This window comes from Urocitellus parryii, chromosome 3 (genome assembly GCF_045843805.1).
Source record: "Urocitellus parryii isolate mUroPar1 chromosome 3, mUroPar1.hap1, whole genome shotgun sequence".
NCBI classification, from domain to species: Eukaryota; Metazoa; Chordata; class Mammalia; order Rodentia; family Sciuridae; genus Urocitellus; species Urocitellus parryii.
The window spans coordinates 168,772,236-168,787,714 of NC_135533.1; the positions used below are offsets into that span (position 1 = coordinate 168,772,236).

General features: G+C 36.8%; 1 protein-coding gene across 1 annotated transcript in view; it reads left to right on the forward strand.

Annotated features, from left to right (window-relative positions):
- Positions 1-15,479, forward strand: part of Cfap20dc (CFAP20 domain containing) — a 227,833-nt gene that overhangs the window by 135,893 nt on the left and 76,461 nt on the right. Inside the window, exons 10-13 of the mRNA XM_026402052.2 lie at positions 1,410-1,526; positions 1,593-1,595; positions 2,657-2,776; positions 4,681-5,006. Of these exons, the coding sequence (XP_026257837.2) occupies positions 1,410-1,526; positions 1,593-1,595; positions 2,657-2,776; positions 4,681-5,006 (566 nt within the window). The remainder of the gene's footprint in view (positions 1-1,409; positions 1,527-1,592; positions 1,596-2,656; positions 2,777-4,680; positions 5,007-15,479) is intronic.

Sequence of the window (15,479 nt, forward strand, 5' to 3'; positions counted from 1 at the left end):
TACCACTGTCTGAGGCTGTGATTGTTTCTTCTACCCCCTGAGCCTCAGTTTCCTTGTCTTTAAAATGGGAATACCATTACTCTTAGTGTTGTAGAGAACAGATGAGGCGGGGCACCTAAGATAGCAGGAAACAGTTTTATTTCACTGCATTCAGGTTGAAAGGGCACAGCTTTCATTGTAATCAATTAATCCCCTGAACCCGGAGTTCAGGTAGTTTCAGAACTTTATACCCAGCATGTAAGGGTGGGGGCCCAGAAGTTCACAGACTGCAGAAGTTCACATAAAGCAGTTTTTTCTTTCACCGTTCTGGGCCAGTTAACCCTTCAAGGACAGCACCTGAGAAGGGGAGAGCTTCTTCGCCCCTTTCTTTCCTCCCCCTGCCAGCTGTTACCATGGAGCCCAGTTGGTAACTTCTCTTATCTTAGAAATGTAGACATCTCTGTGAAGCCCAGCTCCAGGCCAGAGGCCTTGTTAAAGGATCTGCCTTTTTTAAATCACATTTTGCATTTGCAAACACACTTCTACAAACTACTGTACTGAACAAATGTTTCTGAAAAACTAGGAAAAGGGGTGTTGAGCACCTGGAATGCTGATCTCTTCCAGGCCAGTGGCCAAGTAAAACAGAGCAACAGAAAAATAGGAAGTTTACCTACACTGAACTCTTCCGTAGAGACTCTTTTACTGATAGTCCTAAAATCAATTACGGTCCAGATTTCTGGGAAAGCTTAGTTAAGATTTTCTGTGGAGGAGGGGGTGCCACTACAATAGCTCTAGTAATAAATAACAGCAGCTTCAAAGGAATATTTTGAGGATTCAATGAGAAAGCCCAGTTAGGTGTATCATATTGCACCAATAAAGGAAACATTTGGTAAATAATAAGTGCTGCTATGAATATAATTATTAAAGAATTAAATTATACTTAAGATGCCTTCTCCAGGTTTGACTTCAGTTCTCCAGGGTTCTTTTGGAAAATACTCTCTAAGCTTATGTTGAAATATATACTCATTTATATATTATATACATAATATATATATATATATATTCGCTCTTTTAAAGGAAGAATAATTTTTCCTGTATTGGCTGTCAATTTCATTTTTTTTCATATTTCTTATATAGCATGTTGCACGATTAACATCAATCAAATTGCTTTTAGCTCTTCTATAAATGTTATCTTTCACAAATAAAATGTATCAGTCATTTTGAAAGCCTGAAACAATCCTAATATTGGAATGGAACCAAATACCTATTTTCTGCTGCAGGAATAAGCTGTGTTTTTGACGGAGCTTCACACTATGTCAAAATGATACATGAATATTCTCATTACAGTGGTAATTATATTTACTGAATTATTTCAAGTGATATAGCACTTTATGTCCTGGCTTTTGTTCTTTGATATGAAAATGTACCAGCCAATCTACCTATTATGCATCCACATCCCCCTCAAGAAGCATCAGCAGATAAGAATAACAACAGAAGAAGATTTCGGTTAAAAAACACCAGCAGAGAAAGGACAGAGACACCCAGTGGTATGGCACTATTTCAATACTATCTTAGATCTGTATATTATTCAGGGCAATGGAATCTCTCCGCAGGTTGTAAATTTCAAAGGATTATGAACCAATTCATTTAAAATATAAATGTCTGTTCTGCGGGGATTATGGAAATCAAATTTTCTGCAAAAGAATTGCTCTAGAGCCCTAACAGAGATTTGCTGGATTAAATAGACAACCACAGAAATAAAGAACTGCCTGCATGTGCTCTCAAAGGCTGAATAAGCTCAAATTGTTGTTTTTTAAAAATGGCCTACATGTGATAGTTGAAGTTCCTGCCTGCAGACTTTCCTAAAATTGAACTTTATTATAATTCTTCAGATTTCGTGTATGTCTTTTCTTTTTAAATTGGGCTTTTTTCAGATTGCTTGCTATGCTTGTGGTCTCCCTCTGGATTCTTGGCCATATGATATAATGTAGGTTAAAATTTAAACCCTTTGCAACCAGTTAAGTATGAGATGGTTTTACAGCTATTCCTTTAATGCCAGATTTGGGGCATGCAGGTGTATATTGGTATATACACATATTATTGTATCCTGAATCCAGCCCTAAGGCGATCATGTATGCTGTGTTAGCAAACGTGTCAAAACCAGGAGGTTGCTGGGTGGGTTGCCATTCAGCCTGCGAGGTTTCGTGTTATTTTTATAAAAGAGTAAATATAAAAACTTATTCTGCAATAATACCTGCATCTGTTTTCTTAAAGAGCTAAAGAAAAAAGCTAGGTTTAAAAGAGTCACATTTAGTAGGAATTATCATTTTTAAAAAAGCACTCCATCTTATGTGAAACCCAAGAAAAAAAATATAAGCCCCTTTAAAAATGATATGGGTTTTGGAATTCTTTTTATCACATATCATAAAACTTAAATCTAAAATGTCCCTGTGCAAATATCAAAGAATTTTAAAGTGAACAGCTACAAAAATCAGCTGAGTTCATCTTAAAACATTCTGTTAAAAAAAAAGACCTGCATATATCTACATTGTGACCTCTCATTCTATTTGAAAATAATCAAATGGAAAATGATACCCAATTAATATCATTCTTCAAAAGTTACTCTTTATAAATATCAAAAGCAATAACAGAGTGGAAAATATTTATTCCAATAAAGGCAATTCAGGAAATATCATAAATGAAGATGAAGGAACAACTGTCCTCACCACTGGGATTCAGCAAAGAGCAGAGACGTTGAACCCCAGCACCCCAGGACCTCCGTCTCCTGACCAAGCAGGTGTGTCTTTACTATTAAAAATTATAATTCTGCCAAACAGTTAGAATCTAGTCATTTTGAAAAGCTGTGATGTAGCCATTTGCTAAAAATTTGTGATTTTTTGTAAATCTCCTTTTTTAACGTCTCTTTTCTGTCTAATTTTAATGGATGACAAGAGTCTTTTATTTATGAATGGGCTGTTCCATTCATAATGAAACTTAAAACTATGAAGTATTCCCAAGACAACGTGGCCCTCCCCATAGACCCTCTATTGTTTCTTTTCTCCACCCTTCTTATAAAGGGAGATGGCTGGAGCAGAGAGCACTGAGCCCTCCACCTATCTTGCCTAGCAGGTGTGTGCTCCTTTTACAAAAGCAAACTGTTTTTGAGCAAGGGAAAAAGGAAAATAAATGAAAATTGTTTGTAGTTTGTCAGTCTTATTTATGCAATGTTGAAACCTTCATTAAAATGTTAGGCGCAATTAGTGTCTCTAGCATAAATCTGACTGTGTAGAAAAACTAATTAGATGTTTAGGTGATCATTCTTGCATTTATCTTGTTTGCTGCAATATTGTGATTACACAGTAATTTACATATTTTCCTAAGAAAACACACCAAATTATTCATTACAATTGATATGGAAATACTTGAGGTAAAAGTACAAATTCCAAAAAAGCATGCGGTAGTGAGATTAGAGTTGGTGTGGTATAAAACACTCCTTCTACTTTGACTTTTTGACAATTAAAAATGTTTGGCAACAGGTCATATAAATTGGTAAATTGCATCATGAAGATTCCCAACAGGATCTTTTCCTCCAATTTCCTTAACATATGCATTATATAACACAACACATTCATTTTTGTAACCTTTTCTAGCATTTCTAGAGCCCCTACTATGTTCACAATTCACCTACTATGTGCCTAGCACTACACAAAAGGTTTGCTGTCCAAAATGGAGTTCCCAGTGTACTTGTTCTGACACCTGTCCACAGCTACACTGACTCAAGAGCATCTACACCCCTGGGAAGGTGGTCAGGTGTGTGTTCAGCCTGCCACTGGCCATATACCTACACTCTGTCCCTGAAACCATGAAAGCCTTGTTCCCAACAGACTGTCTCTAAGACTTTGTCTATTTATCACCCTTTATATAGGCAAATCATGTTGCAAAAAGGTAGCCTCAGGTTAAGAGACAGTTTTCAAAGGGTTTGATAAAAATATGTCTCAGTGGTAGCATACAGTATTTTTAAAGAAAACAAATAATGTGCAAAAAGATTTTCATGTCAAAACATTGTGTCCTAAAACTAAACATACAGGTATATTTCATGGAACAGAATTCACCACTCAGATTAACAGTATTTCTTTGGGTTTACTATTACTGAAAAGTCTACTCGTTTTAGTCTGCAAATGGCTCTGTCTTCAGTCCATAGAATGGAGACAGATGTCAACCTCTGTCTAATTTTCTCTCTTCCATGATCTGTAATCGTAACAATAACCAGATATTTTGTTTAAAGAAGCTTGTTAAGGGCGGTACACTGTCTTCCTGTAGTTAAAGGGAGATATTAGTAACTCAAACCCTTTTAGAGTTGGGAGATTTTCCTCCTTTGGAATGTCAAATTAATGAGGTTGTGCTATAGAGAACTTGCTGCCAGGCAGGTGATAATTATTCCAGACTTACAAATTTCCTGGCCAGTGTTTCCACTCGGATGCAGAGAAAATGCAAATGAGTTGCCTGTAGCTATAGACACTGATCTATGGATTAAATGTTTAGCAAGTTCCAAGATGGTGGATAAATTGCCTTCCTTGGCTTCTGCATTCTTTGATAAATCACTTGTTTCAACAACAAGAAATCATAACCCAACTAAGCTACCTAAAATATCACTTTTATGGAACACTACTCTAATTTTTTGTCATCTTTCCCAAATGTCAGATGAATGGATATTTCCTGAAAATGATGATCACATTTCCCATTTGGCATCTGGCAGCCAGTCCCTCCTGGATGACTCTAGCACTTCACACCTGTGCCTAGAAGCCAGCAAGGACAGTGAACGTGACCCGCAGGCAGAGGAGACCCAGATCCTTCCAAAGGACATTTTCACTTTCTCATCTAGACCACGATCAGCACCTCACGGGAAGACACAGAATCTGTCCCCAGAGGAATGCCCTTTCACTTTGGATCTAAAAGAAGATAACAGTGGGAGAAGGAAAGACACCCAATCGGAGGATGATTTCTATGATGGTGACAGCAGCGAAGAGGTACACTGCTTGATGAGTAAAATAGTCATAAAACACAGTAGCTCCATTAGCTCTGATAAGCACTAACACTAGTTGAAATGGGGGAAATCAACTGCTATTTATAAACATGCAGCAGATTGCTATGTCAGTCAACGGTGGCATTAGGTTGTTATGGTAACTCTAAATTGCTGCCTTTTTATTATTAACTGCCAATATCATCTGTAATTATGGGATATAGTTATTGGCTTGTTAGGCTTTTTTTCTTTTTCATTTTAATCTTTGTCTCACAGTATGAGAAACAATATACAATTTAGTTATAAGATGGAGAGACCAGTGAAACACTGAGAACACGTCCTTCTGGATCTCTGGGGACATTTTTTTGCATCGCAGTCACTAGGCATTCTGAACGGATGGTTTTCTGACTTTCTTACTCCCCTGCCGTCTTTTCACCTTAGACCCATTAGGACTCATTATTTTCCATATGGCCCCAGAATTTCAAGAACTGTGCCAATTAAAGTTGAGACAATGAATCATGAATTAGTGCTGGGACTTGCCTTAACAGGAGGTTTTCTGTTTGGAATTATGTAGACTCTAAATATAAGTTAGTCAATTCATAAAGAAAAAGTTTTCTTAAAACTTGTTGAAAAATCAAACTGAATATTGTTGGGAAACATTTGTTTAAAACCTAATACATTATGATAACGTTTCCTCCATATGAAATGAATTTATATGTGAGATTTTTTTTTTTTTAGCTTTCTTCTCAACAATAGCCATTCGTATTTGCTGGGGGAAAAATTATTTTAAAGGCAGAAAACAGTCAAGTTAAGGATTAATGAAAATATACACATCACTTAATATATAAATTATAGAAATAATTAGAAAAATTTTATGTATGCTTACAAAACTCTTTTTTAGTAACTATAATTGATTAAGAAACCTATTTGTCAATGGGATATAGATACAGTCCACAGATCCTAGCCTCAGAGCCAGTTGAGAATAATGGTGGGATTGTTTAGGCAATAATTATGGGGTCTTGTAACTTTTAATGAGTTCCTTCAGCAAAATACACGGAGGATACTTTGTTCACACTATGCTTGCTTCTGACTGTAATGAAACAATTAGTCACGCCAAACTGTAAATCTACCGCAAACCCATTATACATAAATTCTCCATTTGATGCTGGCATTTTAAATGTTTCTGTTGAATATATTTTTTCCTTTCACCCTTAAAAATATTAAGCTGTAAAAACGGTAAAATGGACGTTTGTCTTTAGCATCTAATAGTGTCCCCACCCCAGCCACCAATGCTTCTGCAGGATGAGTTGGCTCATCTCATCAGTTCATACAGCTCATTTTCTTAAGGGGACCCAGTTTGTCCCTTTCCAGGGACACACAGCTGTCATCTTTCTTATCTGACACAAAAGACTTACTCTAATGGTGGAAATTCATAGCAGGTGGGAAAGGTGGTTCCTTGGGAGACCATGAGGGAAGCATGATTGGGGACCTTCCCTTTAAATAATATCACACAAGGAACTTACCTCTTCCATCTATGTAAAGGATAAGCTTTGAGAAGAAGCAACAGACCTTCAGGAGAAAATGAACATTTCAATTTTTTTTATTTTTTTTTTTTAGTTGTCAATGGACCTTTATTTATTTTTTTATTTACATGAGGCACTGAGAATCCAACCCAGTGCTTCACACATACTAAGCAAGTGCTCTACCACTGAGCCACACCCAATTCAATATCACTTTCCATACTGTCTTGCTACTTGTAACATCCTTTAATGTTTATTATGTGTTTATTACCAACTACGTGAAACTGAAAAAAAATTTGTTGTGCATCACCCAAGCTCTCACTGGCATAGTGGCCTGCTCATCCCGTGCTGGGCCTGCTGCTGTGACCAGTGTGATGGCTTAGTGTAATTTAAGTTGCTAATAATTCACATCTGAGATCTGGAGTCTCATCTGTGGCTGGAGTCGGTGGCAGGCCCATCTCGTGCTGGCATCGCCCACCTTCACTTGGAGCCTCCTGAGTGGCAGCCAGGAAGGTCAAAAGCCTCACTATGCTGTCAAGCTTTGGGATTTGCTGTTAAGAGAGAATAACAAGGTGCAAACCAAGATACAGAAATACTGCCAGGTGTGGCTGCACACACCTGTAATCTCAACAGCTGGGGAGGCTGAGGCAGGAGGATCGTGAGTTCAAAGCCAACCTCAGCAATTTAGAAGGGCCTTAAGCTACTGAGGGAGACCCCGTCTCTAAATAAAATATTAAAAAGGGCTGCAGATGTGGCTCAGTGTTTAAGCACTTCTGGTTCATTCCTCAGTACCAAAAAAAAAAAAAAAGAATAAAGAATAAAACCTCAGTTAAAAAAAAAAGATACAGAAATACAACAAACAAAATATGTGGGACTATATTTGAACAAGTTCTAGAATTTGTAATGGTCCCTTCTTTAACAAATGGGTTTTCTTCTTCCTTTGTTGTTGATTTTTTCCTTCTATTTTTAGCCATTATTTTTCCTGTAGGATAACTTCTCCCATTAATTAATTGTATAAATCAAGGAAAATTGGATTATCTATTTGGAATGTTTATTTACATAAAATCTTTGAAGAAAAAATCAATTTAGTTAATTAAAGAATCCTTACCATTAGTTCTATTATTTTAGAATGTTATATCCTTAGAGTAACATAATTATAGTTAAGGAAAAAACCAATGTTATGTTACAAATAACAGTGGGCACACAAGTAATAATTACATTACTTACTATGGTTGAAGCTTACAACTTATAATTAAAAAAACTTTATTTGATATTAGACCAGTGAGTATTTTTAAAGGGAAATTGGATATATTCAGTAGCACATAAAATAGATATAATCAAATGATTATTATGATAGAAGAAAAGTACACATTCAATAGTAAAGGCTAATCACAATAAACTTTCAGTGTTTGAAATTCAGTGATTTGTCATTTAAGTTGCTAATAATTCACATCTGAGATCTTAGTGTGAGATATCTCAAGGCTACCGGTGCCTTGGGGGTGGATGGGTCCTACATATGAATTTTTTGCATATGCTCATCTTACTTTTTGCTTTGTGTATATTTTATTCCCTATACTTCCATATTTACTAATATGCCAGGTATTCAATTAATTTTGAAGTTGCATTCTTATTTGAAAAGCACATAGGCCGGGGTGGTGGCTCAGTGGGAGCACTTGTGTACCATGTGGCACTGGGTTACATTCTCAGCACCGCATATGAATAAATAAATATAAATAAATAAATAAAGGTCCATTGACAACTAAAAAAATATTAATAAAAAAGAAAAGCACATCATTGAAATATATTTCGTGGTGAGCTCTATAATCAAAACTAATGTGTAAAATGAGTTATCTTAGAAAATTTATTAAAACAGAGTACCTTCCACGCTCCGGCAGAATCTGGAAGAAATGAAAACGTGTTATTATTATTCTTTCCATGTTGTAGTTTATGTCATTATTCCCAGCATAGCTTCTCTCGTATACACCTGGTTTACAACTTCAAATAATTAGCTTTACATTAATATTTCATTACTCCCCCAATTTAATTTTTCTTTAGAAATATAGTACTGTCACTTTTTCCCCAGTACTCTGGCTGTGTGTCTCAAGCTAAAGGAGATAGCTTCGAGGCCTTGTAATTGGTCTTGTGATAACAGCTCAGATGGGAATATCTGGGCCCTCTAAATTACCCATATTTGGACATGAATTATGTGACCTGACTGTGATCCTGTTCAGATTAGCTAGGAAGATTCCACATCTTTGCATCGAGCTTCGTGAACGCCTACAGAGGCCAACCGTGCAAACAATAGATTAAACTGCCAATGAGCAGTCCCTTCTCCCAACTTTCCTGGTAGTGTGTGTTGCTTTCAAGATATTTTTTGTCATAAAATAGTGTACCTATTTTGTTTTATGATTTTTCATGATAGAATATATTTCTGGGTTAGACTATAAGCCAGTCCCCTCTATATACTTGACTAATGATTTTGAGTTGCTCTCTTACACTGACCTATTCGTATACAATGGGAAAGAATATGTAAGTCCACATGCGGCTGCCTATATTTCTTTGTGTCTTTAAAAAAAAAAAAAATCTGGGCAGGGGAGGTACCAGGGATTGAACCCAGGAGCACTTAATCCCTGAGCCACATCCCCACCCTTTTTTAAATTATTATTTTTATTTATTTGTTTATCTATCTATTTATTTATTTATTTGTTAGAGACAAGATCTAAGTTGCTTAGGGCATCCCTAAGTCTGCTGAGGCTAGCTTTGAACTCAGGATCCTCCTGCTCACTCAACCTCCCAGCCACTGGGATTACAGGTGTATGCATCAGCTGGAAAAACTTTAAATGCCCATTTATATACTGGATAAAAATGTAAGGGCTCTTTTTAATATGTTGCCCTCAGATTTTAATCCTGTATTTTATGAATTACAACGTAACATGCTTTCTAGACCTACCAGGCAAATTTAATATTTATTCTGTAAGAGCAATCCTTTTAGGTGTTCACATCAACAAGTCTTCATTTTTGCCTACTGAAGCTCTTCTCTGCAAAGGTCAGCAGCCTCTTGGTCCCATGATTTGGCTGTGCACTGTTATAGGCAGATGACAAAGGTTACAAAACACTTGCATAGAACCTAACATTCTACTATTTTTGCTAAAAGATCAACATCTTGCAGGTAAATATTTGATTGTGGATAAGAATTTTTGTAAGAAATCTTTTAAAGTGTTCTCAGTTAAAAGAGCTTAAAATCTAGCTTATTGAAAAATATGATTTGTCAACAAATCACTGACAACATAAGTATATCCACATTATGTCTGCTCATTAGTGCTATCATCCAACCAGTAGGTGCTGTTAGTTCACACATGAAAAGTAAAAAACTTGTAGCTCAATCTCAATTACAAATTCAAAAGCATGTTGGGAAATTGCAGATGTGTTTTGTTACAGAACTTTTAAGAATGCTACCCAAGATTTTTTTTCATGGCAGACTGAATTTAAAACTCAATTGAAAAATATAAATAAATATCCACTTTTACAAAGGCTAAAATAGAGCTCTATCCTGACTCATTCAACATTAAAGTCGTGCTACAAAGAGCCTCAGTCCCATCTGCTCCAAGTAGGTGGCCCTCCAGAGTCATTAAAATTATCTTTTCAAAATTACAACTCAGCAAGAGCAATCCATTTTGTGCATCCAGAAATTATTGTCCAAATGCCCATCTGCATGTCCTTTTAAGAAGCCTAGTTCAACAGAGGAAGCGCAGGCTCCTTGGGGAAATCATCCTCCTCTTCAGTGTACATATGCTCTGCTACAGTTAATCAGGCAAATTCTATTGATGTTCCTGGCACCAGAGCGTGATTGAATATTTGACAAACAAATGTTTCTGCACCCAGAAGATGATCTGTTCAAGAGATCTGGGACTTTTAAATATATATATATTAACTTAAATCAAAAGCATTTGGTATTTGTTCTTCTGAGAAGCAGATGAGCAGATGATTGGAATGCAAAAATGGCATGACAACTTCTATGCTACTCTGACAAATTATATTCAATTGCTGTGCAGGTTTTCAGTAGCTAAATGATAAACCAAAGAGAAAGAAATGGTTGTTTTTCAATCAGATCATAGGAAGCTAACTTCTCAGGCATGTAACAAATGCATATCAATTACATAAAAAGATTTAATTCAAAAACATGATGAGCCCAAATGAATTACATATGTGAAATCAATAAACAACATCTTCATCTTTATAAAAGGGACAAAAAGCATTGCTAAAGAATAGGGTGTTACCAGTGCCCCACTTGTAAAAAACACCATATTTTATTTTCATTTCCTCTCTAAATGAAACGCTGATCCAACTCCAATCAAAATATTAATTAAATCTTGCCTTGCTCAATCATGCTCTGTTCAAATCTGGGATAAACCAGAATTAGTGGTCCCAGGGCAGCCAAGATAAACAAGTCTTTGTACCTGCCCAGATTCCCCGGACATATATTCCTTTCCATATATTTTAAATAGCCTGGAAATGTATTTCCATGGAAATAAGCTCACCAGGGTGTACAGCTAAGTCCACTCTTTCTCAGTGGATCTCCAAGCCAGGATGAACCTTAAGAACAATGTGAGACCAGTGCCCATCTGCATCTCATGAATATTTCCATGGACAGCCCTACTCAAGCCAAGCAAAGAGAAGTGTCTTACACCAAGTAAACTCCTGGAAGGGAGAAAAGACTGTGTACTCTGCTGTACCACAGTAGGAGAAAAAGACTTCTTACCAAATGAACTGATTTTTTAAAATATTTTTTTAGTTGTAGATGAACACACAGTATCTTTATTTTTTTATGTCATACTGAGGATCAAACCCAGTGCTTCATACCTGCAAGGCAAGTGCTTTACAACTGAGCTACAGCCCCAGCCCAAATGAACTGATTTTTATGGGGTTTTCAAACGATACACCAAACATCTGGCTTCTTACATGGTCCTCTAAATTTCTGTAAGAGTATATAAGGAACTCTTTAAATGAACTTCACTACCTTCTGTGTTATGCTAGTATTACTTATGTTGGTGTCCTCTCTGCCATTAGACTTTTAAATTTTTTAACTGATCATGAAAATATAGAAATTGTACATATGAATCAGGTACCATGTGATGTTCTGGTACATATATGCATATTTCCTGGTTAAAATCAGATTAAATATTATCTCCTTAAACTGCCATCATTTTTTTATGGTGAAAACCTTTCTTCTAGCTCTTTGAGAAGCACAGCATTATTACTGTCATCTAGAGTCACCCTATGGTGCGATAGCATGCCGGCACTTCTTGCTTCTAACTGTACCGTTGTACTCCTGTTCTGTGCATGTCCTCTGCCCTGTGACTCTCCTGTAGTACCTACAAAGTGCCATACACATAGCAGGAGCCTAATAAATATTTATTGAATTAATGTTCATTGCAGAAGTTCCTACTAGGCTCTGCTTATGTCATATACAAAATACATATACATGTTTTTTTCATGTGAAAATATATTATAAATGAATGAGGAGAGGGTCTTTGATCACAGAAGTCCTACTGCCAGTTGCATATGACAGTTACAGACAATCAAACAATACTGTTTGAATTGAAGAAGAGACAGCACTGTCTAGCAGCCAAACCAAATTTAAAAAACAAAAAACCCTCTCCTCTAGTTCTACCAATGTACAGTCCTAGAATTAAAGCTTAGGGGATGTTTGCTACATTTTCTGTTTACTTTCTTCTCTAGACAAGATTAAACTTTGTTTCTTTTTGTATATCCATGAAAAAAAAAAAAATGTAAGAGCCACCAGTCCATTTGCTAGTGATGCAGAGCACTGGGCCTGTTTCTGGTCTCGCTGGCACCCTGTTCAGTTTCCCACCTGAAGGCAGGGCTCTTCAACCATATGAACATCCTCAGGGAGCTCCAGCAGCTAAGGCCAGTAGGGACTGTTCTAGGGACAGAATTATTCTCACCCACTCACCATCTTTTCTTTATCCTAGTTGGGACTCTAAAAAATAAATTTCTCTAATGTCTATTGCATGGACAAAATTTAGGCCCAGGTGAGTGCTAAGAAGAAATGTTCCTAAAAGATCCTTCCATAGTCTGTTCTCATTCTTCATTACAGACAAACTGGTTCTTAGCAGAGGTCTGAAAACCCACGTTGGAGAGCACAGTTGTCTGAAAATCCCAACTCCTGCCCACAAGAAGGAAAAAAATCTTAACATGACAGGGTTCGAGAATCTCAGATCTCATTTCAGAGATTTCCAGAGTGATTAAGTATGACATCCTCTGCCTTCCACATACCGCCTTGAATGCTCCAATCAGTCTGGCTTTTCCATCTTCATTTTCTGAACACAGACACCTCCGTGTCTCTAGTAACAGTGCTTTAGTCTCCCGATTGGCCTCCCTTCCTCCTGTCTCCACAAACCATCCCAGCACTACCACAAACAACAGCCACCAACTCACATCCATATCTTCATTCTCCTGCCTCATGTGATAACTCCTTGTTGCCCTCAAGATGAAGTCCCCGGATGGCAGGGATCATGTATTGGTCTACTATTATATTCCCAGCATCTGCAGTGCCGAGAGCAAGGCTGGCCTCTGAGGAGACAGAAAGCAAGAGGAGCAGGACAATGACAGCCCCCTTCTCATTACAACCTCTGATAAATCTCTCCCTTGTCCCAGCTTGCCCTAGAGCAGAGGCTCTCTCCTTTGCATATATACTTCACTGCTGAGGGGAAAGGTCATAGAACATGGTGGCCAAACGTTCAGGAAGAAACAGTCCAATCCATCCCCCAAATATTTTCTTTAAGGCCAATATTTGCTAATATTTTTTCCAGTGTGGCTATAGATGGAAGGGTAGAGTAACAGCTTACTAAAACTGAGTGTTAAAATATGCACTGTCAGACACCAAATCGTGTTTTTAAACATAATCTAGTTTTATTTTTTCTCTGTTCTGTTTATCATTTGACACTAATTTAATTGTTATATAATCTTTTTAAATGGGTCAAATTGGAAAAATCTACCAAAGAAGTACATGCAAGAATCAAATAGTTACTCCTTTAAATACATGATGGTGAGAAAAAAATTATAGCATAAAATGTATTATTTTATAACATAAAAATAGTACTATATTTCACTTTTCCATTATTTACTTTCATGGCTATTGATTTTATGTTTGCCTTCTCAGATCTTAAAAATTTGAACTTTGCTTTCCTATGGAGAATCACAGAACTACACACTTGTTAAAATTCTTCAAGCTTTCACTTTCAGCTTTCCAAGCAATTCTATTTAAGAGGAGATTCCGTGGTTTTGTAGAAAAATATACTTTCTATAATACAAATTTCCATGTAAGAAAAATACTTTCTAAACATATTTTATCATCTATTGCTCTTAAATAGTCAAACAGTCCAACAGTAAGGCAAAAGTGATTTGCTAGACCACCTGTATTTATAGTCCTATTTCCTCATTTCAATAAGTTAAATATCAAAATATGTAGTTCTTTTTGTTTCTGGGGAGTCAGCTTATCAGGAAGAAAAAGCATATAATTCTCAGCTATTTTAGGTAACTTTCTCTGAACGCTCTTTGTTTAAACATTCTCTGGAATAACTATGAATAACTAATTCTTAATTACTCTCTTCTCACTCAGAGGTTTTATTTATATATATATAGATATCTCTCTCTCTCTCTCTCTCTCTCTCTATATATATATATATATATATATACCATATAGAAGTGCATTTTATATTTATAAAATGATTTATATGTATTTACATCATTACTTTTAATAATTTATTTACTCTTTTCAGATTAAAGTTAATGCCTCATTCATAGAATATATGAACTTATGCCAGGCCTGGTGATACACACCTATAATCCCAGTTCCTTGGAAAGTTAAGACAAGAAGATCACAAGTTCAAGGCCAGCTTCAGCAATTTAGTAAGACCCTGTGTCAAAATACAAAATAAGAAAGAGCTGAGAATGTAGCTCAGTCAGAGAGCACCTCTGGGCTCAATCCCCAGTACTGCAAAAAAATTTAAAAGAATAGTTGTGAAATTATTATGGACTTGTGTTCAATATTTTATCCACCACAAGTTTCTGCTTAAATTGATTTTTACTTTATTCCCCCTTGTAGGGTAACTGTAATATCCAGCATTCTCCAGGGTCAATGACTAGTCCTTGAGGGCCAAATTCAGTTGATGTTAGAGAGCTTGCTAGTGAGGGGCCGAAAGGTGGAAAAGTGAAGGATATCTAAAATGTGCCTCCACAAAAGAACTCCCAGGGTCACAGATTGGAAGAATTAATATTGTTGAAATAGCCCAACTACCCAAAGGGATCCATAGATTTAATACAATCCCCATCAAAATACCAAAGATGCTCTAAACAAAACTAGAAACCATCCTAAAATTCATGTTATACACCAAAGACTCTGTAACTTATTTTAAAACCCTGCAGAGCCATACTAACCAAAAGAGCATGATATTAGCATAAAAACAGACTGAAGAACAGTGGCAAAGAACAGAGAACCCAAAAATAACCCTCGCTTCTACAGCTCCCCCATTTTTGACAAAGGGGCTGTTATGGTTTAGATATGAGGTGTCCCTAAAGCTCATGTGTGAGACAAAGCAAGATCGATCAGAGGTGAAATGATTGGGCCTGATCAGTGCATTAATCCCCTGATAGGAGTTAACTGGGTGGTAACTGTAGGCATGTGGGTTGCGGCTGGAGGAGGTGGGTCCTTGGGATGTGCCTTTGGGGTCTGTCTTCTCCTTGCTGGAAGAAGAGATCTCTCTCCTTCCCACTCCCTTTCCTTCCCCCCTCCCTCTCTCCTTCCTGGGGGTCATGTTCTGAGCCACGTTCCTCCACCACACTCTTCTGTCTTGATGTCCTGCCTTACCTCAGGCCCTGAGGAATGGAGTCAGCCATCTGTGGACTGAGACGTCTGAAACCATGAGACCTAAATAAAC